Source organism: Schistosoma mansoni (assembly GCF_000237925.1).
Source record: "Schistosoma mansoni, WGS project CABG00000000 data, chromosome 1 unplaced supercontig 0010, strain Puerto Rico, whole genome shotgun sequence".
Classification (NCBI taxonomy): domain Eukaryota; kingdom Metazoa; phylum Platyhelminthes; class Trematoda; order Strigeidida; family Schistosomatidae; genus Schistosoma; species Schistosoma mansoni.
Window position 1 is genome coordinate 2,978,457 of NW_017385987.1, and position 27,982 is coordinate 3,006,438.

The 27,982-nt window shown below is 38.4% G+C and overlaps 1 protein-coding gene across 1 annotated transcript; it reads right to left on the reverse strand.

The window, feature by feature from the left end:
• Positions 1–632: 632 nt before the first annotated feature.
• On the reverse strand, positions 633–22,508 carry Smp_010250 (unnamed protein product; the record flags this gene model as incomplete). Its single annotated transcript, XM_018792021.1, has 5 exons — positions 633–962; positions 3,975–4,402; positions 9,120–9,402; positions 13,633–14,136; positions 21,621–22,508. The coding sequence occupies 5 exons, from the start codon at positions 22,506–22,508 to the stop codon at positions 633–635; spliced, it is 2,433 nt and encodes an 810-aa protein (XP_018644923.1).
• Positions 22,509–27,982: the final 5,474 nt, after the last annotated feature.

Consider the following 27,982-nt stretch of genomic DNA (forward strand, 5'->3'; position numbering starts at 1 on the left):
TGGGTTTTATTGGTGATTACATCAGAAGGTAGCAACACAATAATAATAATCATCATTATTATTAAGAGAAGTGGCGAGATGTGAAGAAAAAAATTACCACAAAAAAGAATCCCATCATTAAAAGAAAAATGACAAATGTCATGGGTACATGGAAAATAGTGAACCTTTAGTGGAGGTCATGAAATAATGTAGAGTCCATTATGTGAGCGTAAAGAAAAACAAGAAAAATAACCGTAAAGAATTTGTTGAATGCAATAATAATTACAATAAACACCACATAATATATTAAAAACTAAACAGGCAAATAGATCTGAAGAACTAATTATGAATATTGAGCTGATTACAACCGTGTATTCATTAAAATCTACTGCGTTTGGTTGTCAAATAATGAAAGATCAGAGTTTGAATTGCATGTATTGCACACGGATGAATTCACACTACCGAAACATTACAGAAAGTAAACAATATTGACCGGATATGAAGAACTTTGGCAAATATCAAATGCTAAATCTAGTTTAATTCTCGACAGGTTTATTTGTAAAATAACTTGGGTAAAATATATTCAAAGATGAAAGAGATTCATACCTTTAATAAACTAAATACAAATCCAATGTTATAATATTTAGACCGCATCATTCAGTTGTATATTGCAAAGCATCAGGTTTTATACTAGGTATATTATCAGTTGATATGATTGGATTGTCCCCTAAATTTACCTCAGAATTACAAACGTGATCATTGGAATTAGGAAATGAACAGTCGGAGACAGCTTCATTTTCTTCTAATTTCGCCTGTAATCCTGATGGCACAACTAAATGATGCTGACCTTGGTGGTGTTTACCCCTAAGCTTAGGTTTGCCACGACTAAAGAAGTTCACAAAAGCATTTCTTTTCTTCAACAATCCACCTTTCAAATGTGGAGTAGTTTCATTTTGTAAAATATTATCTGAAGGTTTTGAGCTCTGAAAATGAAACAAAATAGTTGTTTAAGAAATGATTACAATTATATATAACTATGATGTTAACTAATTTAAATGAAATTGAGTTTACTAAACCAACTACAATACTGCAAATGAGAGATCAGAACGCAACAGGAAATTGAGCAAACTGATAGGATTAAAAGAGTATCCAGGATTCTATTAATTATTCGTGGCAGTATGATTTCTATACATTGCTATTCAAACATCACCCAAAACTACTTTAGAAGTCATAAATAATTAGGGATGTTTCTAATTGAGAAAACGATTATATTACTATTATAAGGCCAGTTGTATTTCGTAATACAGTATTTAACAATTACGATGTTAAAAACTGTCGTATTAGCTGCGGAGGGCTAGTCATATACAACTAAAATCAGTGAGGTGTAAAATGGCTTTTAAGCCGAGCAGAAGTGAACAACTGTTGTTTGTCTTGTGACCTTTATTTTCGACCTTGGCTAGTTACTAAACTGACAAGAAAACTCATGATCGCACTATTTTTGGCTGGATATTTTATGTGAAAATAATGACTTTCACTTCCTGACCTATACATATGTACACACATGCTCACCCAGGTGGATAATGGTTTTGTTCTCTGAAATATATTCGATTTAAATTTGAAGCTCAGTCTAGTGAGCAAACCTGTCAGCTTGACGAGGGAAACTATTATACATTACCTCACTTTAGGGTAATATAATTAACAAAATATTTATTAATTACGGAGAAACAGTATTAAAGCGAGCGTTGGTATTATCACTTTAATCTAGCTAATAAACACGATCTTAAATAAGAAGTTTTATATTCATATTCGCAACTGAATACTTTCAGTTTATTAGATGTCAGGCATTTAATTTACATATTTCAGGACTATCTCATTACGCTTATAAGAGAGCTATAAATATCAAAAACAAAACAATATTTGTCGCCTAGCAATAAACTTAAGTGAAGGATGAAGTATAACATTCCAAGCACTTATTCAACGGGCATTAATCTCAGAAGCTATTTATACAAACTTGAATGCTTTAGAATCTATCATCGATATACATTTGTGGTAATGTCAGGGATAAATGTAACAATGTTGTGCTCGAAGAATTTTATGCAATATACTTATAACTTATTACGCTTTATCATCTTAAATGATTACACTACTTCCATCGCCAGACATTCGACAGTCATTTATCATTTAAAAGTCAATAAAGTAAACTGGATATATAATTTTAAGAAACTGACCACTTAGAAAGTAGGATACTTCCCAACTCGAAAAAACCCATATATTAATAAAAAATTGACAAATATATGAACTTGTAGTAACATGACCTTAAACTACCTTATATATATATATATATATATATATATATATATATATATATATACTGAAAAAGCTATATGTAGGTGAAACAAGTTAAGCTCTTAGAATGTAATAGCACAACGATCCACTATACCACGAAGCAGTGTTTTAGTGTAGATATTTATAATAAGATACAAGGGAAGCATTATAGAAATTGTGTAACCAGCCAAAAAACAGTCTACGCAAGTTAGTCGTACAATCTAATCACGGATGTATTCTTATTCATAGACTGCATCGAGGATTTAAACACCAGAAGACACGAATATCCTTAGACATGGTAGAATTATTTGCAAACGTCCCTCTTATGGAGGCAGTGAACTATATGTGCCACCAAATTTGAGAAATGGGAACAGACACCATGATCCCAGTAGACGTAACTAGAAATTGACCAATAAAACATACCATGGATATGAATTTTATGTTTGGTGGAGTAGTATACGATAAAGTGAATAGAACAGAAATGGGTTCACTATTGGATCTCAATATCAGCCAATATTTCCCTTGAAAAATTAGAAGACAAGATAGTTACAGTTTACCAAAAAGTTCAAATTTTACAGCTAACACATGAATGATGCTTTCATCCTCAGTAAAGATCATACTGATCAGTTAAAGGCTATTGGGAGATTTAATGAAGTGCATTCGACGAAGAAAGCAGAGGTAGAATAAACTACTTTTCTTAGTTTTGTAATATTCCACTCTACATTCAAAGATGCACTTGGATATATTGATTTGGTTTCTTTTAAATCTGAAATATTTGTCTCGTCAGTTTAATAGTAAAGAGTGTATTTACTATAATGATTATTCTCCCAGTCTATATTCAACCCGTTTTGTTGATTTTAATTGATGGTTGATGCTACCAAAAAGTCAAACTACGGCAAAAATGTCATTTCAAAACACAACCAAATTAAAACTGAAGCAGAATAGTTACTTGAGATATCTTTCCATAAATAAAAATATATGTATATACTTTGGTAACTGCATATTTTTTATCGCATTCGAGGTTTTTTAAAGCGTAGTTACAGTTCAAAATAAAAAAAATTGCGAACATGATCACCAATAATATAAAGTTACTTGCAGGAGTGTAAAACGCTTTTTTCCCTAGGAACGTTTAATTGCATCAGTACTGTTAGTCAATGCTAGGACTGAGCTTTAATAGTTAATGTAAACACAGCATATAGCATTATTTCAAAAAGACTATGGTGATTACATGGATATTGAAAACAAAGACCAAATTTACAACCAGTTGTGTGAGTACTATCATATATTTGTGTTTGTTCGTGAAGAAATCGGCCTTCTATTGATGCACCATTCATTGAAAATCTTGTTAGATAGTTTATCGGTTTATCATCTAAATTACATTTCCCACAACACTGACAAGAACTAGAACGACAATTACATAAACAACGGTGAGGAGTTTCCCAGAAGATAATTAATAAACGCAAATTCTTACAGACAATGCATATATTCAACTCATTCAAAATCACAGAATGTTCTAGATAGTATAAATTAACAATAATTTGTATTAAGAAATAAAACGCACTGCTTTCATTCAGAAAATTATAGTTAATTCAATTTGCCTTAAATTTCCAGTTTAAAAGTAAGCTAGTAGTAGTAAACACTAAGATAAACTTAACTTAAATTAGACTTACAACAGATTGATTGGTCAGCTTTAAGGAACTATTTGCACTTTGAGAAGATTTGCGGTAAACTGATGGGTCACACACATCATCACCAGTTCGGAAATTGGAATCTACAAGATTTTCTCGATTCGAAAATTGACGCTCAGCAGACAAAGAGCGAGCAAGACAAACTGGTCGATCTTGAGATCCTGATTTAAGAGGGATAATTGGGCGTGAACCGGAAGACTGTTTTCCTGTTCCAATCTCTTTTGTGCCTATGGAAGATGAGTTGGAACCTAGTCTAACTGGGCGTTTCATTGTAAAGCTTGGCCACTTTTTATGTGGTTGTTGACTTGCTTGATTACATGGAGATATTGAGATAGATAACTGAGCATCGGTTCGTACAGATTGATCTGTACTAAAAGTTGACGTAGGTTCATGTGTTAATGAATCCTTAGCTAAAAATCAGAAACAAAGCAAAGAAAAATGAGAAAGGAACCATAATAAAATATGGAATACTGAAATTAGGAGTTGACGTGATTTATCCAACAAATACGAGTTAATGTTTTTACACTTGACCCGTACGTTTTTGTGTTATGCTTACTACCCAGGTCTCGAGACTAAAGTAGATAGCGGTGTGTTGGAAACTGGGACATAATGGTTAAAAGCCGGGTGCTTTGATCATTGAACTATTGTTTTACAAATGAGAAACTAGTGATTTACAAACACTGTACACAATACTAAATTTAAGGAATTCAAAAATACCTTACACGTAACAAATATTTAACCAAGATGTAAATGGATAATTTACAGACAATAAAAAGATTTAACGGTTGCATCTCAATTTAGTGGTTGAATCAATTACGAGTACTATTTCAAAGGCATTAGTAATCAAATGCTTTATTTATCCAGCGTATTTTTCCACTTGCAGCAGATGTTTTAGAACTGTAAATAGCACTTTATTCACGAATATATTGAGATCTGTCAAAAAGCCGCTATACCATAACTAACAAATAGAAGGTAATAAAACTATCTATCAACTCAGTCAGTCAGTCAGCTACAACGTAGGACCAGGCACATATATGCATCGGTCCAAGTTGCCATACCTCGTTAGCACAACAAGATCAACACCGGATTCATAGTAGTTAATTTAGTGGTGGTGGTAGTATATAAATTATAGGTTGTATATAAGGATATAGTATAGGAAGGAAGAAAGTTATGAAGCAATTTTAATCTCAAGGTTTAAGGGAAGATAAAGAGTGTATACACCTACGCCATTGTGATCGATTCTGAGCCATGTCACCTAGAGTCTCCAACCATTGGTTACAATAGTCACGCGGACCCCAACCAGGTAGTCTGCATCTGCCAACATGGCTCAGGCTAGAAGTTAGTGACTTCAAGCACTGATGCCATGTTTTGGTTTGGCCGCCCCTAACTCTCTTCCAACCATCCCCAATACTAGTCAACATAGAGCGTCGTGGTAATCGGTGTTCAGGCATACGTAACACGTGGCCCAACCATCTCAGTCGATGAAGATTCATAACCTCATCAACTAGGAAACCTTATCAACTAGGAAAAACTAAAGTTGGGTTTGACTCTTACATATTCTACAATACTGAATCTTATATCATTAGAAAGGTGGATCTATTCTGTTACAATTATCACGACACTTATACGAAGTTGAATAATATCATGGGACTTATTGGTTAATAGACGCTTTGATAAATGGTCGACACGTTTTTATTCCATGTATGCAATCAGATTATTGGCACAATATAAAATTCAGTTCGAAAGATTTACTCATTTCCACTTCCAAAAAAAGATTAGCTTTGCCGTTAACGGTTGGTTCTCGATGTTGTTATTTAAATAGAAACGTACAAAAGTGCGGATCAATATCAGTCATCACATTTACAGCAAATACACAAAAACATTGTCCGAAGCAGAAAAATCAGTGAATGGAAATACATAAAGACAGAGTGGTGAAAAAGTTTAAGCTTTGGAAAACTGAAGGCATTCGTACACCAGAAATAAATCGTCTACGAAACTCTTTCTGATAGTTCCTCCATTCCCGACACAAAAACTTTTCTCAGGCTTCAAAATAGTTTGACTACGGAACCGAGCTACCAGAAAATTATTCCTAGGATCCCGAACATAAATTTCAAAATACAAGATACAGTTTTGAGTGTTCTGAATGTATAACACAGAACAGACTTCACTAGCCAAGAACCTTAAGTTACCTGAAAGTTACTGAAAGTCATATACAGAAACCAAGTGTGGTTATTCACTTGACATCAGCCAGCAAATGTAGATTAAATCAATTAATTAAAGCAAATAGATTTTGGAGCAATTGGATACCAACAAAATGCACCACACGAATAAAGTAACGGTAATGTGGAGAGGAAAGATTCATACAATCAATCAATAAATGGACAGATAGAGTATTCAATGAGCTTCAGTTCAGTTGGAAGTAAACACAAGAAGATTTTCATTTAAGAGAGGTCATCTAACGTTTGTGAACAATGTAATAGAAAGCTATAACAAAATCGCTACTAGCTCATATTTTCAGTTATATATGATAACGTTTCAAGCCAATAGGTCTCACAATTTTCAGAATCCCAACCTGAGAGTCGTGATGGCAACACCATAATACCAGTTTTCATGACACAGTGCCATCGTACAGACTGATCACATCTGGGCTTTTATACCATATCAAATTATGATCAATTTGAGTTTAGACCTCAGTATAAGAGGGAGGCACGCTAAGTAGAAAGTGAACAGTCATGGTGACCGCCTTCTGCACTTATGTAGACCACGACCATTTTCTGTCGAGCATCAACTTTAGACATGAATGTGGACTCGTCTTGTGAGCGCGAAGTAAGTTTTGAGTGACTCTTCACAGTTTCGGAGGCATATGTATAGGATTATGTTCGAAAGGAGTCAGCTCTGACAGGTATACTTGGAAAGGTGTTATGCAGCACAATCTCGTGACTGAAACAGTCGTGAATGCTTTTGCTCTTTCGAAGCAGGAAGCCTAGGTGCACTACTGCTGGAAAATGGGGTATATTTTGGAGCTACACGACGATTATTTTAATCAATAAAACTGACAGTTGGAGGAAATATATATCCTTTTGTTTTTATTTTAGATAAAACAACTTGGATAACAGGGTTTCTTAGATAATGACCTCCAAATAAAGCTGGCGCTCAACTGGAGGTCAAGAATAGCAAACTTGAGAAAACCAGAAAAATTTAGAATATAACTACATGTTTTGATCAAATATTTATCCTTCAATATATTTTCGAACATAGACAAACTTGTAGATCCATTGTAGTTTTATTCCTTGAGTTGAAGCCAGAATTCTACTCCTGTATTTGAGGTCCTGTGATACGGATTATCATTAGATGCAGACAAACCCCAAAAAGGCTTTTTACTCAAATAATACTGATCGTTTCAAAGATAAGGGAGAACTATCATCTGAACTGGTTACGTCAGTAGGTTAGTTAGGTTGTGGACTTTTATTGGCTAGTGTCTGGGATGTTACTTATTCCCACATTTTAAATTAAACTCGTAGATTATAAGAAAATATGTATGCAAATTAAAAGTTGCATAAACATCATAACGACAAGCTGGTTTCTGAAATATAATTCAGCTTTAACATAAGTTTATTGCTAGGCGACAAATATTGTTTTGTTTTTGATATTTATAGCTCTCTTATAAGCGTAATGAGATAGTCCTGAAATATGTAAATTAAATGCCTGACATCTAATAAACTGAAAGTATTCAGTTGCGAATATGAATATAAAACTTCTTATTTAAGATCGTGTTTATTAGCTAGATTAAAGTGATAATACCAACGCTCGCTTTAATACTGTTTCTCCGTAATTAATAAATATTTTGTTAATTATATTACCCTAAAGTGAGGTAATGTATAATAGTTTCCCTCGTCAAGCTGACAGGTTTGCTCACTAGACTGAGCTTCAAATTTAAATCGAATATATTTCAGAGAACAAAACCATTATCCACCTGGGTGAGCATGTGTGTACATATGTATAGGTCAGGAAGTGAAAGTCATTATTTTCACATAAAATATCCAGCCAAAAATAGTGCGATCATGAGTTTTCTTGTCAGTTTAGTAACTAGCCAAGGTCGAAAATAAAGGTCACAAGACAAACAACAGTTGTTCACTTCTGCTCGGCTTAAAAGCCATTTTACACCTCACTGATTTTAGTTGTATATGACTAGCCCTCCGCAGCTAATACGACAGTTTTTAACATCGTAATTGTTAAATACTGTATTACGAAATACAACTGGCCTTATAATAGTAATATAATCGTTTTCTTGATCAGAAACATGCTTGACATTATGAGGAAACAGACGGAGGGTGAATATAATGAAGAAAGAACAAGTGAACAAGAATAAAATTAAATGTGAAGAATAGTTCATTTGAGAGAGAACAAGAAAAAATTCCTTTCCGTTAAAGTTCCCCTCATATTTATGAAAAAGAAACTAAAGTACGACAGTCACTGGCTTTTATTTTGAGACATGTCTGATAAAGTTTCAAACCACTGAGTTGGATTATTTCTTGGACTACAGTTAAGGAGTCGTGATGGACTGACAAATATCAACTTTCTATCATCCTCCAGCATGGCATAAAGTGATTACCTCTCTGCTTTTTACAATCAGTCCCAGGTGTAAAGTAAGACCTACTGGGACGATGTTAGTTGTACACGTCGAAGACGTCGGGGCCGGCGTTTCGAGATGATAACATCAATTTAGTGATCATCGCTATGCCAAAGCTCCATATTATAAATATGGTGTTGCCTATGAACATGAGCAATTCTTCGGACACGCTCTGGCTTTCACTATACGTAGATTGATTTCAGCAGTTCAGCAACCATCAGCATTCATACAGCTACCCAGATAAACAAACTTTTCGACTACTTCTATCTGCTCACTAACAAGAGTCAGTGCATTTATGGGTTTCTGTCCGTTTTGAAAAAGTACTTTTCATTTAGAGGGTGAAAAGTACATGACATAGGTACGGATATTGATTGACAATTGATTTAGTGTCGATTGCTTAGTCTGATTACTTGAAACGTACTTTATACGAGAATAAACGGTCAAGTTTAGGATTCTAAGAAATTACTTGTGTGCTAAGTGTCATACGAACAGCTTACCCCATCCTTCATCCCGAGCGCTAGTGTTGAATTTCCTTGGATCTTGGAGAGCAAGCAAAAATTCGTGCTGCATATGCTGAATATCACGTAACTGTACAACCCATGCTTCTCTATTCGAACAAGTAATAGGATCAATAACATAGACGAAGTCTTTCCCAGGAGTTTGGTCTAAAATTGCAAACCGCAAATCGTCAGGTGAGTAACCACTGCATAAAAGATGATCAATAGTTGCAGCTTCTGAATTTATGTGACCACTCGAAAGGGTACAGTTGTACCAATGAGACTGAAAAGCAACAATAAAACAAGAACAATCAATAAAAATACTTTGCAATGCTGCAAATTACGATTAAGGTGTAGTAGACTGATTAGAAAAGGGATGTATTTAAAAGGTTCTTTATTTATCAGAGTATAAAAACAAAATGAAACATACTGGACCTGAACTTCTACAAAACGTTCACGTAAAAATGTCCGTAAATGCAAAGTATCAAGCATTACCATATGGATCTATTCAAGCTTAATAAATAAAAAAAATCTATGGAGGATATTCATTTACTACCTTTGTACATACTTACACAATAGGAGACTAATTCCGGAAAACTAAACGTTTTAAGCTATATATATATATATATATATATATATATAACTCAATTATGCAACTACACAGTAAAATTAACCCTCATAAAATACATATAATTGAAGTTTTAATACGTGAGCAAAAATGTGACTAGTTCGTACTTATTTCATTCTGTCTACAATTCAAAGGCATTTATATGTCCGACTTAAATTGCGTTAATCTTACGAGTGAGATATGTTGAGATAACTTTAAAAACAACTTGAATAATGGATACAACAGATATCTTTTCTACCACCAGTTACCCCAAAAAACAAACCTTACTAATAAAAAATTGCTGGAAGAAACTGAAGAGAAAGTTTGCCTGTTATTCAGAATAGCCATGGTCACTGTACCAAGATGAAAGCTCACTTACCAGTGAAACCAGATGCTAAACCGATTTTCTCGTCTGAGACGTCTTGTACCATATGTTGCTCTTGAACTAGTCGACCAGGAACTTAATCGCTTGCAACAAGCTGGTGTAATCCAACCAGTTAACTAGTCTGCATGGGCTACACCGATCGTAGTGATCAAGGCTAATGGAACTATACGCATATGTGCCGATTTCTCAACCTGTTTAAGTGCTGCACTGAACGTATATCAGTATCCGTTACCAGTTCCTGAAGACCTGTTAGCCAAGCTTAATGGTGGAACATGTTTCGTGAATATAGACTTCTCCGATGCCTATCAGCAAGTGGAAGTAGATGAAGATAGTAGAGAGCTTCTGAACATTAACACTGATACAGGGTTACTTCAATACATCCGTCTACCATTTGGCATCAAGACCGCACCTGCAATCTTTCAGAAGATAATGGATACGATGCTAACAGGTATACCCGGTACAGCAGCTTATCTAGATGGTATCTTAGTTATGGGTTCAATTGACAGTGAACATTCTGATAGACTACATCAAGTTCTCGAAAGAATATTTGAGTATGGTTTCAAACCACGTGAAGAAAAGTATATCTTCTTCATGCATTCGATCGAATACCTTGGTTTCATCTTAGATAAGAACAGTTGCCGACCGGACCATGCCAACATCGAAGCCATCCAGAAGATGTCTGTACCAACTGATGTCCCCTCATTAAGATCATTCTTAGGGTTAATCAGTCATTACAGCATATTTCTACCTGAAATCCATCGAGTGAGAGGTCCTCTGAATGAATTACCATCAAAAGATAGACCTTAACAGTGGTCAGTTGAATGTCAAAGTAAAACCAATGTTCAGATCAAAGCTTGTTTCGACACACTTCGATCCCAGCTTGGGAATTGTTGTTGCATCTGGTGCCTCTAGTCGTGGAGCTTCAGTTTGGGCACCTGGGCAGTATCACAGCCCTCACACAAATCGAATGAGATTTGTGCGGCGCAAATGTATCTGGTGCTTCCCTGTACCATTATTTATGTGTATAAATAAATAAATAAAGTCGTGGAGCTGGAGCAGTGATATCTCACGTGTTTCCGAACAAATCAGAAAAGACAATTGCCCATGCTGCTAGATCACTCACCCCAACCGAGCGAAACTATAGTCAAATTGAAAGGGAAGCTCTTGCAATCGTTTTCGCCGTCAAAAGATTTCATAAAATGCTCTATGATCGTACGTTTACTTTGCTGACAGATCACAAACCTTTGATTGCGATCTTTGGTTCTAAGAAAGGAATCCCTGTCTATATGGTTAATAGATTACAGCACTGAACAACAATGCTCCTGAGCTATGATTTCAATATCAAGTATCAGTCGACAAATAACATTGGTCAAGCTGAAGCACTCTCTCGATTAATTGGAGTTCAACACCTTGGACCAGAGAACATAATCATTGCCTCCATAGCAGTAGATCCAGAAATACGAAGTATCGTAACAGATGTTGTTCGGAACACTCCAGTGTCGTCAGATAAAGTCAGGAAAGAAACTCTTCGAGATCCAGTCCTGCAAGAAGTTAGAAAGTTCCTAGAAGAGTGGCTCTCGAAAATTAACTACACAGAGCTTCAACAGTTTTACCAGCATAGACTCTCTCTGTTAATTATCGACGACTGCCTGCTGTTTGCCGAACGTGTCACAATCCCTAAGAAGCTGCAACCTTCAGTGCTCGAACAGTTGCATACAGGACATCCTGGAATAAATCGCATGAAAGCACTAGCACGAATTTATGTATACTGGTCGTATTTAGACACTCAACTGGAGCAGCTATCTCGTTCGCGTACTAAATTGGCATTAGCAACAGAAGCACCGCGAAAAGCAGAGCTGCAATCATGGCCAATAACACAGTCACCGTAGCAGAGTATACACTTGGATTTTGCTGGCCCACTACATGGACAAACTTACCTTCTGGTAGTTGATGCATACAGCAAGTGGCCAGAAATTTTTCTCGTGTAACATCCAACTGCAATTTGCACAATTAAAAAGCTACGTCCCAGAATTGACAGTTAGTGACAATGCAACACAGTTTACGTCCGCTATCTTCTCACAATTTTGTTGACAGAAGGGAATTCATCATGTCCGAACACCTCCATTCTATCCTCAATCCAATGGTCAAGTGGGACGCTTTGCTAGTGCATCTGAAAATGCTCTCAAAAAATCTAAAGGGGGAGGGGATCACCGAAGAAATCTTAAGGAAGTTCCTACTTATTTATCGCTATACACCGAACCCTCGGACGATTAACGGGGTCTCTCCAGCAGGAGCACTACTTGGCAGAAAAATACGAACACATTTCGATGTCATCCGTTCGACGCCAGCTCTTGAGCCTCAACGAAATGTATCGATGGAGAAGCAGTTCAATCGACATCATAGGGCACAAAGACGATTGTTCACAGTGGGTCAAAAAGTACTTGCTATGGACTATCGTGGAAAACATCCTACATGAACAGCTGGTCGGATCGTGCAAAATAAAGGGAATGTGGTTTATGAGGTGTCAGTTGGCTCAGAAGTTTCGGTACGTCATGCTAAGCAATTGAAAGCAACTTCGATAGCCAGCAACGAAACTCGACATCGATTACCTATTGACGTTCTGCTAGACACCTTTGAAATCAAAACGCCCGGAACAGGCGGGTCAGTTTCTGTGCAAACAAAAAGTAATACAACTTATTTATTGCCTAGACGATGGACAAATCGAAAGCACAGGCCAGTCGCTCGGTTGTAGTTGGAACCTAGCACCAGATCCTACGAATCTGCTCAAAGGGCAGGTACTAGCGGGAAATAGATTGGATTAAAGCATGTTCCATGCACGATTGTGTTGGTGCGCGCTGATTGGCTAATTTTTGTCCAATCAGCGCTAGCCGATACTGGGAGACTTTAATCTTCTCATGTAAAAACCATAAATGTACTAACATATCTCTTATTGTGCTTCTTAATTCTATCCACCCTTGTTATTTGAAATATAATTTCTTTCCCGTTTAACCGTGTTCTGATTTGGGGACTTGTCGAGCGAATTGGTGTCCAAGAATACTAAGCAATAGGAATAACTGGGTTATAAAAAGAGAAATTATAACAGGGATACAGCACCACTATCACTAACAGATAAACCAGTATAAACTTCTGTACTCTTCTGATCACCGTATAAGATTTCGTAGATGTTTTGTTAATGTTATCAAATCACACTATAAGAGCTTTTCAACCAGCCGAAAAGGCATCCACAGAACCTAATGGAAGTATAAATGCTTTTATTATGCCATGTACAGTTGACATGATTCAATTTACTAATTTAAATGTAGAATAATGAGTGACTTGTACTATTAGCATATAATAACATTAATCAGAACAAAGTTGTTCTCAATGGGTTAACTAATGAACAATACATCATTTTATGGAATGACAAATGACCGAATTACATTAAATAATTTTTGACCACGGTAATCAATTAACATTCAAACATAAGATTAGGAAAGCTGTTTCAAGTTATGTGTACTCACTTCATAACGCATTTTGTTGACATTTATAGCAGCTTTAAATTGATAAGTAGACTGGGAAAATGTATCACTGGTAGTTACACGACGTTTTGGTTTAACTTCTTCCGTTACGAGTAGCATTTGCTCGAATAAAAACAAACGTGATTCTACAAACTTTAGATTTCCTGTAAAAAGTTCATTTCCTTCTGAAATAACAGAGTTACAGCCTTCAACAGGAGGCAATCCCAAATTATTTGGTGTAACAGAGGACGAATACGGAGTGGCTGAAGTGTCTGTAGAAAGTGGTGCACCTGTATTTACCCCAGATCGCCCAATATGAGGAATTTTGTTAAGTGATGTATTGGTTTCAGAAAAAACGCCACTGTTTACATTTTGAAGAGCCATTTTATAGGCAGTGACAGTTTCTAACAATTGCTCACGAGTAGTAGTTGCTACTAGCAGATCACTGCGTAATAATATGTTTCCCAAAGCGGTTATCACTCCAGGGAAGCCATCTATACGAGCAGCCTGAAAAGTAATGAGTATTTGTCATAAACAATGAAACAGAAAAACTACAGTGAATGTGAGTAAATATAAAGTGCAAGAGCGTAATCCAAAAGTTCAGTATGAGTGAATACACTTGCGTTTCTGTAGTTTATGCCGAAACTAAAAGGCGATCATTTATTTCATGAAACAAAAGTTGGTCTGCACACCACAAGAAAGGTTGCATTCAACAAATAAATACATATATGAGTGAAAGGTGACAAGATACAAACTATGTATGACAAGAAACGATACTGTCTTCAATAAAAAATGGTCCACAACTACTATATATATACTTTACATAGATTGAAACATCTGTTTATAGATACAGAAATCGGTACGGTTGTTAGTTACTCAACTTTACAGTCAACCTTCTAGTTAACTATTCTTTAATTTTTGTCCGACTTGAACGAAAAGGTGAGGATTAGTAGACTTCACAGTTAGCTATTTTTAATACATCCTAGTGAATTTCGTAAAGCGGCAGTTTTTGTAAACACTTTTAAACTTGATATATTCAGTACAATATTTTTCTGAAAACCATTTTGACTTAGCTTCGTTTGCGAAAAATGGTTTTAGTCAACTCAATTTTCGCAAATGTCCCGTCAATACTATTCTAGTCTGAGTTTTAAGTAGACGAATTTTACTGTAAATTTAATTTTGTCTTCAGAGCTGGATGGCTGGCTTAACTGAGCGAACTCGTCTAGAAGAAGCAAATCACAAGACAGGATAATTGGCGAATACGATCTAATCGACCTGTTTTGTATCGACTACACGACAGGCCGGTACTATAAAAACCAGATAAGAGGACACAATTGACATACCCTGGTGAAGACTGAGTTATAGGTAACTTTTGAGAACTGTTAATGGACTAATATTATATGTATATTCTTATTGTGTAACTCTTCAGTAGTTAGATTATGTATATCTATATTCCTCTTGTTAGAAGCTTGATTTTAACTTATAGCCTATCATCATACGACTTACTGTTCTAAAGTTATGTTCAGTTTATTAATTTCCGTCTCCCACAAACACAGCCACTTTTTGGCTTGATCTTGTACGAATGTTCTTTCCTACTTTATGGTGTGATGTGGTCCCTTTGGCTTGTATATAAACCAGATATGTTTTAAATAAATGAATCGCATAGTGGAAGCTGGTATTGGTGTTCTGGACTCAACTGGAAGAGCTGGGAGGACAAACGACCAATAAGGACGCTAACTTGCTCATGCCGGTCGGACGTCATTGGTTTGGCTTAGTGCTAAGATTGTATAATTCGTATTCCGATTGGCGAATAAATCACGTGGTAATTAGCCGAGCTTAAAGTCATAACAACAACACAACCAAGCATAATCACTTGAGTGATAAATCTCCTCTATTAATGTACACTTGATGACTGAATGTACATCACCAAATTAACAAAAATACTCGTAAGTTGGATTCATAAAACAAGTAACAAGTCTGACAACAAAATACTTGCAGTGGTACGTATTCGAAGTCCTTAACTTAGCATGTTCGAAGTTAGTCATGCAAGGTACCAGCAAAGCAGGTTCTAGTGACACTTTAATGGCCACTATCTGCATAGCTCATAATCTAGTTACAACTAAACACTTTTGGAGCAGACATTTTAGTTTGCTTTTATGTAAAAAATAAATTTGTGATCGTGGCAATTTATAATGATGCATTTGCCAATATCCATACCTGTAAATAATGAAGATACGATGAAATGAGTTTATGTGGTATGTCGACGTGAGGGTAGTCTGGGAGAAATGAAAGGTGAAACTTCCCTTCAGATTGGTTTCACTGTTTTGAATATCATATAAACTTGTGAATGGTTATAATTATATGGAAACTCATACGTCCTTAACAGTACTTAATTTGTGAACTGTCCTACATTTGGAGACGAACGAATTCTAAAGCATTCCTTAAAAATTAATGGGACTTTTCAAGAGAAGATTAGCTGGTCCACATGATCGTTAAAATATCTACTAGTTATGACCATCGATTTGACTTATGATTTAAATTTCATTCAATTATTTAAATCACAGAATATGACTGAATGATCCTGGAATACATATGATTTTAGCTATTTTTTACTGTAATTTTCTAACATTTTACGTCAGAACAAGAATGTTACTTTTTATAGCCATCAAGTTGGATGAAAAAGTTGATCCTCATTTAAATGTGTCAATCAACAGACTATTTCGACAACCGACTAATTGAAATATTTTACCTACTTTTATTGGAATAAAGTGCCTACGTTTATTTTCAGTAGTACGGTCTCATAATTCTCCCTGTAGTTCTTATAGGGTTACTGCCGGTCCCAAGCCCGGGTAAACGAAGCGAGTTCGACATGAAGTCAGCAATCCAATCCCGTAGAACACAACCTTGGTAAACAAAAATGTCAACCAGAATAAACGAATTCAACTATTTAAACTATGTCCTCGGAGTTAAAGGACCTTCCCTTAGTGATTTATAACGCCTGATGATGAAAGCCGAGACTTCGGAAGTCACAAAGCTAATGCCCCTTCTAACAACCAGAGCAACAATTTTTGCAGTTACATAGAATGTCCAGGTAATGTGGGAGACCAGGAGGACCAACCAAATAGCTGCGCGAAAGAGGAGATAAAAATTGGCGGTATTCGGAATCAGTGAAACCTATTAGACCTAAGTTGGACAGCAATCAGTCAGTCACAACGTATAACTTCGTACGTACGTACGTATATCAGTTCGAAATTGCCATACCACATTAGCACAGAGATACAGTTGTCGATTCAGTCTGGGCACCTGGGCAGTATCACAGCCCTCACACAAATCGAATGAGATTTGTGAGGCGCATATTTATCTGGTGCTTCCTTGTACCAATATTTATGTGTTTAAATAAATAAATAAATAAACAGTTGTCGATTCCAATCCCATAGTCGTTGAAGTAGTAAGAGTATAAGCAGTAGTCGAAAAGATTAGGGTTTGAAGATGTTATTCAAAAAGTATAATCCAAGGAAATAAATTTGGACAGAGACAAAACATAGAGACATGAAGAATACAGAAGATTAGAATTTGGCAGAACACAAACAGTGGATGCACCTTCGCCATTGCAAACGATTTTGAGCCATGTCATTCAAGGTCTCCAACTATCGATTGCTATCATCTCGCGGATCCCAACCGGGTAGCCTACACCTACCAACATGGCTCAGTTTACTTGCCAATGACTTCACGGATTTGTGCCACGTTTTCGTCTGGCCACCCCTAGCTTTCTTCCAACCTACTCCTACACCATAAAACATCGCACGTCGGGGCAGTCGGTGGTTGGGCATACGTAACACATATCCTAGCCATCTCAACTGATGAAGTTTCACTACTTCATCAATCGATTTGCCACCCTTACCTAGTACCCGTTTCCTAACAACTGCATTACTTACCCAGTGGTCCCACGATAAACGAGCAATGCTTCGAAGACACCTATGATCGAATACTAGCAGCCTACGAATATCCTCTACTCTTATGGGCCATGTTTCACTGTCATAAAGTAGGACGGAACGAACTGCTGCGCAGTAAACCCATCCTTTGGTTGGTAGACGGATATCTCGCCTATGCCATAAATGACGCAAGTTGGAGAAAGCTAGATGAGCCTCCTGTATGCGTGCTGAGATTTTGTCACACACTAGACCACAAAGTCCGACGAGACTCCCAAGATAAGTGTTATTTCTAAAAGCACGTCTACGATAAATTTAAACAAGAATGGAGAGAGTGAACAGCCCTGGTGAACACCACTTGGGGTAATCAAATCTGATGACAGTTCGCCATAAGCTCTTACTTGACCAGTTGTGTTCGAGTGTTCTTTGGTACTCCTTTCAGTGATAAACACTGCCATAGAACCTCACGATCAACTGAGTCAAATGCCGCCTTAAGGTCGAGAAATACTACTATTGTGGGACGTCTGAATGTGTGTCTATGTTCTAGGACCTGACGTAGAGTGAATATCTGGTCTATACAACCACGTCCAGGTCGAAAACCAGCCTGGTTTTCTCTAGTCTGCCCTTCACTAGCTTTAGTTAGGCGTCGAAGTATTATTAAAGCTAATATTTTAGACACTATACTAGTTAAACTGATCCCTCTGTGATTGTCACGAGAGGACTTTTGTCCTTTCTTATAGACTATCACAATCAGTGATTGGAACGAATTAGATGGATTTACGTCCAGTTCACATATTCTACCTAAGACCTCAGTCAATCTCACTGCTAATACTGTACCACTACCTTTAAAAATCTCAGGGGTAAACCTGTCAGGGCCTGTTCTCTCTCTCACTTCAGATTTCCTATAGCTTTTTCAACCTCGTAAAGAGTTGGTGGACTTACATTAACTTGCTATTCAGGTCGACTGAAGATTGTGGAAATTATGGTAAAACCTACAGGAATATATGTTCCAGCCAATATATAGGGAAACCCGACCACCACGTCAAGGTAGCAGCAACGGTCGAGTTAGACAGCTGGACAGCAAGGGTTTAGTACGGGAGAGATACTGCTTTACTCTGGTCACGAAGAGGAAAATACTCCAAACATTTAGGAAGTTGCTCTGATGCTGTCCTAAGAAGCACGAAATGCACTTTTCAAGTAGCAATCTCATGGGTCCAGAATCAAAAGATTCAAAACAAAGTAGGGAATCACAATGAATGCTATTCAGTGCTATGCACTCACTGATGAGAGGCTAAATCGGGAATAGATAACACCGGATATGAAGATATCATGGAACGACATGGACTGACTGGGAGAAACGAACGAAAATGGTGACAGATTTGCAAATCTGTGTGCATTCAACAAACTGGTTATAGGCGACGCAATATTCCCACACAAGTGCATACACAAAGCTACATGGATCTCACTGTATCACACCACGGAGAACCAGATAGATCATATTTGCATCAGTAAGAAATTTAGAAGGACAATGGAAGATGTGAGAACCATGAGAGGAGCTGACATAGCTTCAGATCACCACCTAGTTTTGACCAAGATGAAATTGGAGCTAAAGAAACACTAAACAACTGGAGAAACAGAATTAAAAAGTTTAATACAGCTTTCTTTCCACATACTGACAAACTCAACGAATTCAATATAGCTCTCAACAACAGATTCCAAACTATACAGGATCTACTGAAACAAGAGGAATCTACTATGGAGGACAAAGAAGCGTTAACTTCAACATTTCATGTGTTGCGCCGCAAGAAACATCATCATAATGAATGGATCTCTGTGGAAACCTGGGTCAAGATTCAAGCAAGCGAAAACACGAAGACAGAAATTAACAACAGCCGAACAAGAACAGAGAAAGTCAAGGCACACGACGAATGCACAGAAGAGGACAAGAGAGTGAAGAGGAGCATTAGAGCTAACAAGCAGAAATACGTGAAGACCCAGTAACGACAGCGAAAAAGGATGTAAGAGAACAAAACAGGAAATAACTAAATGACAGTGTGGATAGTAGAACATTATGGAAACCTCTTCGATACTATGGAGTAGCTGAGAAAATCGTTAACATTCTCGTGAATTCATACGATGAACTACACTGCAGAGTCATGCATAGAGGACAGTTGACATATGCATTTCAAGTGAGGACCGGGGTCAGACAGGGTTGATTACTCTCACCCTTGCCCTTTTTTCTGGTAGTTGAATGGATTATGAAAACCTCTGTATCTGAGGGGAAGCACAGAATACAATGGACAGCTTGCATGCAACTAGACGATTCGAACTTCACAGATGACCTGAACCTTCTATCCCATATACACGAATAAATGCAGATGAAGACAACTAGTGTAGCAACAGCCTCTGCATCAGTATGCCTCGATATACATAAATAACAAAGCAAGATCCTCAAACACAACACGGAGAACACCAACCCAATCACACTTGAAGAAACTCTGGGAGAGGTGGAAACTTTCACGTACATAACCAGGCAGCATCATCGATGAACAAGGAGGATCCGATCGAGATGTAAATGTAAGGATCGGCAAAGCAAGGGCAGCATTCATATAGTTGGACAACATATGGAACTCAAAAAACAACCGTCAACAAATATCAAAGTCAGAATCTTCAATGGGAACGTCAAAATAGTTTCACTTTACGGAGCGGAAACTTAGAGAGCTACCACAACTATCATAAAAAATTACAAGTATCTATAAACAATTGTCTACCCAAGATACCCAATGTCTATCGACTGGATACCATCAGCAACAGTCTACTGTCAAAGCGAACAAACCAGCTTCCAAATGAAGAGGAAATTAAGGGAGAGGTTGGAGGTGGTGGGTGGTACATACATTAAGGAAATCATCTAACTGCACCCAGAGGCAAGCCCTAACTCGGGATCCTGAAGGGGAACGTAAAAGAGGAAGACCAAAGAACACACTACGTTGGGGATTGGAAGTAGACATGAAGAGGATGAAAAGCAACTGGAAAAGATTTCCCACGAAAGAGTTGTTTGGAGAATGCTAATAGGTGGTCTACGCTCCTGAATGAGGGGTAACAGGCGTAAGTACGATCTCGTCATACAATTAGTTCCAGTTAGTTATATGAAGAGCAAAGCAAATCAACCTATTTTTGAGTACAGACGTCATGTATTTTAATCCTCTGATTACATAGTCGCAATCATTATTCGGTAAATAATTTAGTTGGGTATGAGCGAGGATTTAGCCAATGCTAAGCATACTCTACAGTTCGCATAAAAAATTGATACTACTAAATGATTTCAAGAATCCTAAGTAATGTTGCTATTATAAGTAAAACTATTGCTAGTTACTTCTTCGGAGAACACACCTATTTTTCCAAACTAATTATAATAAACTGAAGGTAGTGGTACCTTGAAATAAGAGATCTGGTTTTTCGCTTTATTAAAACACAATTTCTCTATGTTACGGAAGGTTGCCGTCACTATACTAATTTGGTTAACTAACACCGAAACAAACCATTTCATACCTCGACTCCCATAGTCCTAAACAACTAAAAAATGTTTTTATTTTCGAGGTTGAAGTTTTCCACACAAAAAACTGACACGAAAAAGTATAATCATGCCAAACAGATGGATTTTCGTACTTGGTCTACTGAGAACCATCCAAAGGAATTTTCGGATATTAAATTCCAACCTATTTTCCCAAGCATTTCAACACAGACGATGTCAGACATTTTATCACTGTGACCTAACAATATAATAATGCTGATTATGGATAAACACAGCAATCCGAAAGCTTGTACAAGTGAAGGTTTGACTTCAAACACTTAGGAATGATATGGATAAAATATACAAATGAAAACAGGTGCCTGAGTAAACAGATGTGACAGTAGTCGATATTACAAATACCTTGAATAATGATTTTACGGGATGAAGGTGGGAATCAATTGAATACTTGGAATATTTCTATGACATTGAAAAGATACTAAGAAACATATGACCCCTGTGCTGTACAAAACAATGCGAATTTTAAAACTTACCTCCAAAATTAGTTGCGTATCCTTTGGAATTTCTTTCATAATCTCCAGAGTCTTTTTCCACAGTAAAAGATCAGGTGAACAGGCACGTTGAGTGTACTTAAGAATCTCTGCAATAGGAAGTTGGTAGCGCATGATACGCTGTACTGGCTGCATTAAGTGTGAGACGACATCCTCTTTGTCGCCAATGAAAATCCGCAACTCCTCGAAAAAATCACGATACTGCTCTGCAATTAAAGCTGCCTTTCGATGGTTTTCACAATATTTTGAGTATATAGACCTTAAACGAGCTCGGGAGTCAATAAAAAGCTTTGGTATGCGATCAGGATCACTATCCACAACGCTGACTAGCTTTTCAAGGAACGCCGAATGCCATTCGTAGAGCTGAATCCAGTTTCCCCATATGATTCTCCACCGAGCTGCTAAATCCTCTGGAGCAACAGGTGGGGAGGCATGCGAATCACTGTGAGGTAGTGAACTAGATACTCCCATATTGTTTTCGGCATTTGATTGAGCTGTAGTTGGAGCATTAACAGCAGGTATGTAGAAATCCTTTACCAGCTTCAAACGCCGGACGTAACCTTCTTCGGAACTAACTAGTTCCATAAGTGGTTGTTTTCGCTGTATTAACGCTCGTGAAACATCATCCTCAGCCAATTCAGATATAGTCATCTTTTCGGGACACTGGTCTTCTATGATTTTGACTCCAGGCGAACTTTCATCTGAAGAATGGCGGTCAATACTAGAGGATTCATGAATAGAACAAGGTTCGTCTTTAGAATCATTTGAACGGCTAGCGTCCTGATTACTTAATTTCATTGTATTGGCCTGCATAACCATCATATCTAAAGAGATGTCTTTTAGTCCAGGCCCTAGTTCATTAGTCGACATGATTCCAGGAAATAGGCAGTCACACACGACGACGAACGATAAGAACAGTACATCACTTAGCTACTCCAGGTTCTGATTAACCATCTATGCTAGTATACTGAACTTAGTTACTTATATGTAATAACAATCACCGTAACTTGACGTAATTTTTACCATGCATCAGAAAGAAGCCATCGACAAGTCGGTTGTAAAGTGCGCTCCGCCTTGGAGATACAAACAAAATAACGTCAAATTTCAAGACGATGTTGAAATAATGTGTTTGTTCATCTCATCAAGTTGTCACATTCACGGTGATAAACAGTATGATTTTATAAGCACTTGAACTACGAATATTCCTCAAAAACTCTCAAAGTTTGTGAAAAACCTGGAGTGTAAAGGTTGGTACCACGAAGTTTGCACGAATCTAACGCCTGCAGCTTTTAAGCGGTTCAGTAAGAATGAATGCATATGGCTATGTCAACAGTGCTGTTTGGATGCAAATAGCCTGTTAACCGAGGCCATCTCAAAAGTAAATGCCGCGAAAAAGTGTCTCGGCAAACGCGGTCGGGACACATCGGTCAGAACTCGATCTGTCGACACGCAGATTGACATAAGGCAGGCCCAAGTGAGTCCAAAAAATGCTGACCCACACTGTCCAAAGGAGAAGGAACATCCTCCAAAGAGGTCTGTCACAACCAGAAACTCGCGCAAAAAGTCTCTTCTGTCCCTCGTATCAAAAATGGTACCTAGAAGGGAACTTCCGGAACCCAAAATCGCAAGGCTCGATCGGTTTCCAGCGCGAAAGATGACCCAACCTCCCAAGTCGTCCTGAACCTTCCGGAATCCCACAGTACTCCCGATGCGACTGTGGTTACTACTGCAAAGAACGTCGACAATTGGGTACGGGTCGTAAGGAAAAAACGGCAAAATGACGTAAAAGGGAATCCTACCCCCACCAAAAGGGTCGAAAAGCCGAAGTCCGATCACAGCGACAGATCAATCATTTTCCATAGAGTCAAGGAGAGTGATAGCTCAGAACCGAAAGCTCGTTTTGAGCATGACATTGTGTTGATAAAACAATTACTCAAAAGTTATGCCCCAAAACATCTCCGGAGTCACCTTGCTAAAGGTGTATAGACTAGGAAACCTGGCGCATCTGAAGCCTAATCAGTCTAGACTGCTCAAAGTCGTTTTCAAATCCCCAAACGAACGCGACTTAATCTTAGAAAATGGACACAAATCAAAGGGTTCAGGAGTCTTTTTCCGTAAGGACTTACCGTTGGCGAACCGTGTAAAAAGACGGGAAGCCGAAAAAGAACTACAGCTCATATTAGACGCTGGCGAAAAAGACCTGAAAATTGTAAATTTTCGGGTTGTGAGGCTTCGACAGAGGATGATGCCGAAGCCACTCTGGGTGAAGCATGAGGCCACTTAAATAGGCTTCAGATCTGTTATACCAATGCCCGGAGCTTACTCAATAAGCTACCGGAACTAGGTGTACAGATTGACTCAACTAGGCTAGACATAATCGCAGTCACAGAAACATGGCTGATGCCGTCTATAGATAGTAGGGAACTTGATTTCGAGGGTTTTACATTGGTAAGGGCCGATAGAATACAAACGCGTAAAGGAGGGGGAGTAGCTCTATTCATTAGGAATGCTATTCCATTCACCATTATCGACAGTGTATCCCATGAGAGTGGGACGTATGAATTAGTTAGCTGCCGCCTGAAATGCAGAGGACAAGAGTTGCTGCTTAGTTTGATCTATCGCAGTCCAAGCTGTGAGGTAAACGAGGTCCTGCTAAGCAGTCTCAACACTTTATCACGAAGTGATCGATGTCTAATCCTAGGGGCCTTTAATGCACCCATGGTGGACTGGGGAAACCTGCGGACTGAATCGTCAGCAAATTCCTTCGAACAGGAACTAGTTGATGCGGTAATCACATGTGCCCTAGTGCAACACGTGAAGGAAGCAACTAGGTTCGACCCGGGCTCTGCATCATCCCTACTAGATCTTATATTGACTCATTATGAGGATGACGTTTCAAACCTGGATTACATGCCACCCCTAGGCAAAAGTGATCATGCAGTTTTAACCTTTGACTTCCATGTAACTGTCGATCACGAGCACGCCTCAGCTCAGTCCAGACCTAACGTCTGGAAAGCAAACATACCAGACATTATGAAATCAGCATCATCAGTAGATTGGAAAATAGACCCAGAGTCATCGATCGAAACGGCTTGGGACGTATTCCGGAATTTATACTTAAAAGTTACCGCCCCCCACATCCCTTGGACTACACCTAAGGGGCCGAGAAACTCCCCACCGTGGTTCAGTAGGGAGGTTCGCATCCTTCTCCGTAAAAGAAGGAAAATGTGGGACAGACTTAGGTTACTGGGGACTGACGAGGCAAAATCTCAGTATCAAAAGGCTCGAAATACCTGTGCCTCGACCCTCCGTAAGGCCAGAAAGCTGTACGAAGAGAAAATCGTTAGGGAATCCATAGAATGCCCTAAACGCTTGTATTCGTATATAAACCAAAGGACAAAAAGAAGAAGAAATGTTCCTTCACTATGGGGAGACAGTACTGCCTCATCACTAGTGGAGGACAACTTTGGCAAAGCTCAAGTATTCTCTAAATACTTTAGCGATGTATACACCATAGAAACACCCTTCTCACCAGTCCATGAAAATCCCCCCACACAAGCACTGGACAGCGTGACCATTAAAGAACTCGATGTCTTTGGTCTGCTAGTTAAGCTTGACATAGGTCAGTCCACTGGACCCGATGAACTGCATCCTAGGTTACTAAAGGAATTAGCTAACTTTGTTGCGAACCCTTTAAGTGTATGTTTTAATCTATCCGTAACCCAGGGTCGTCTACCAAAAGACTGGAAGAACGCCATAGTAAGTCCAGTCTTCAAAACAGGTACAAAACATAAGCCTGAGAATTACCGACCAATTAGCCTAACTAGTGTGGCTGTTAAAATCTTAGAAAAGATTATTCGGAAGGAGCTGTTAAAGTATCTCGATGAAAACCGGATCCTCTACGAAAAGCAGCATGGCTTTAGAACAGGTTACTCTTGTCTCACAAACTTATTAGTCACTCGTGAAAGCTGGTGCGCTCTTAAGGACCAAAAGTTACATATAGACGTAGCTAACATCGATTTCAGCAAAGCTTCCGACAAAGTTCCGCATAACCGGCTGTTATATAAGCTAAGGAATGTCGGGATTCGAGGCAATCTATTGATGTGGATAAAAGACTTCCTAGTTGGGCGCCGACAAAGATTACGGGCGAACTCCAAGTTGTCTAGCTGGGAAACTGTGCTTAGTGGAGTCCCCCAGGGTACAGTTTTAAGGCCAGTGTTATTCCTCCTGTACGTAAATGACCTCCCTCGTCTACTATCGTCATCGGTCTTACTCTATGCTGACGATGTCAAGATATGGAGAGCGATACAAAGCAAGGGCGGTAGCTTAGAACCTCAAAACGACCTGGAGAGATTATCTGAATGGTCCCAAACCTGGCAATTGCCGATGAATACTTCCAAGTGTATTGCGATGCATATTGGCCACCAGGGTACAGATACATACACGATGAATAACACTGAGTTACCTATTGTCCAGGCACACAATGACTTAGGCGCCATCGTTAGTCAAGACTTAAAGACTACTGCACACTGCCGTGCAATAGCCGCCAAAGGTTTTAGGACTTTATGGTCCATACGCAGGGCTTTTAGGCATCTCGACGCTAAAACGTTTCTGACTTTGTATACAGTGTTCGTACGTCCTAAACTTGAGTACTACATACAAGCAGGTAGCCCCTGCCTAAAAAAAGACAGTGAACTCTTGGAAAGGGTTCAGAGAACAGCAACTAGGCTGATTCCCGGAATAGTGAAGCTCCCGTATGGTACTAGACTGACCAAGCTAAACCTATTCCCGCTGTCATATAGAAGAATCAGAGGCGACTTGATTACAGTTTTCAAGTTGCTTAATGACAAATTTGCACCTGATATGCCCTCATTTTTCTTGTCTTCCAAAACAGAAAATCTACGAGGACACTCCAAAAAAGTTCACAAGCCCAGAACGAATTACTTGTCAGCTGACTACCGACTTTCCCATCGAATAATCAACGAATGGAATTCATTACCTCAGCACGTGGTTGAGGCTCCATCCGTCGACTCCTTCAAAAGAAAGTTGGATCAGCTGAGAGACCATCGTTGCCAGGACTAACACAGGCCATCAAGCCTCCTGTCCTTTCCAAACTGAAACTGAAACTAACCTGGTTTATCGATAAATTTGTGTTTAATCCAAATAGCATATTCCGTTATGCAGTCTCTTTTCAACAAGCCAAAGTTGGAGTCCCTCAATTTCTAGGCCCTAATGGTCTAATGGACTGTAGACACAAATTCTACCCAATAAGAGTTGTCGAATGCTGGAATTCGCTCTCGATTGAGCTAGTCCAGGAGGCTTCCCGGGAGTCCTTAAAGAGGAAACTAGACCTATTCTTAAGGACTAAGGACAACAGCACAACGAAATAAGCTTTCCTGATCCGAAACACATTTGTCGACAAACTTTATCTGATACTAAGGCAGTCCTCCCAGCAGTGTCATTTGCGGCTTAGCAAACGAAGAGTGAGGTTCTTGATGACTGTAGGTTGCCTGTAGATTTTGGGGACTATTTGCGTAATATACTACTTTGTGGCACATAGGTTCGTGTGCAGTAAGAAATCCCAAAGAGCATCCACACAAAGTTGAGGGTGGACTCCGCAATCCACATGCTCTATATGTTCACGTAAAGCTGAAACATCCAACCGTTCGAAATTCCAGCGCCTTTTGTTGGTGGGATGCTGATAAAACTAAAGGCTATGATGTCGTGATGGCTTTTTTCAAGGAGAGCCAGAATTGAGAGGTCAACTAGGAATTCTTCGTTTGTTAATACCCAGTCTAAGCTCGACAACTGTTTCTCCAACGAGTTGCCGACTTCACATTTTCGAACAGTCCTAGATCCTCAATAGGGTTGAAGAACCGAGCTTCAGTGGAGTTTTCACCCCAATGTATGTATGTTCCGCGAAATTGACTTCAGGAAGATTGAAGTTCCCTAGAATCCGGATATGGATGAATCGCAAACGAGTAGAGCGAGATAATCCTTCCGGCATGCGATTGTCGTACTCAATGTCATCAGTGAGCTTCCTGTAGGTGACTCCAATTATACACCTCGAGGTGACAGAAAATCCTACTTAGTACCATACGGATTCCTCAAGACTGATAAACTCTTGGTTGTGCACTTGGCGTACCTCAAGACAGGATCGCAAGTATAAGGCTACTCCACCCCCACTCCTGTTTATATGTCATTGCGAAACAAAAACATCCCGGGTATTACTAGCTCCTGGTTCGTAAACTGATAAAATATACATGCTTCAGATATTCCTATCAGACGAGCATTATTAGCATTACTGAGTTCACGCAGCTCATCCACTTTATTCGATAAACTCT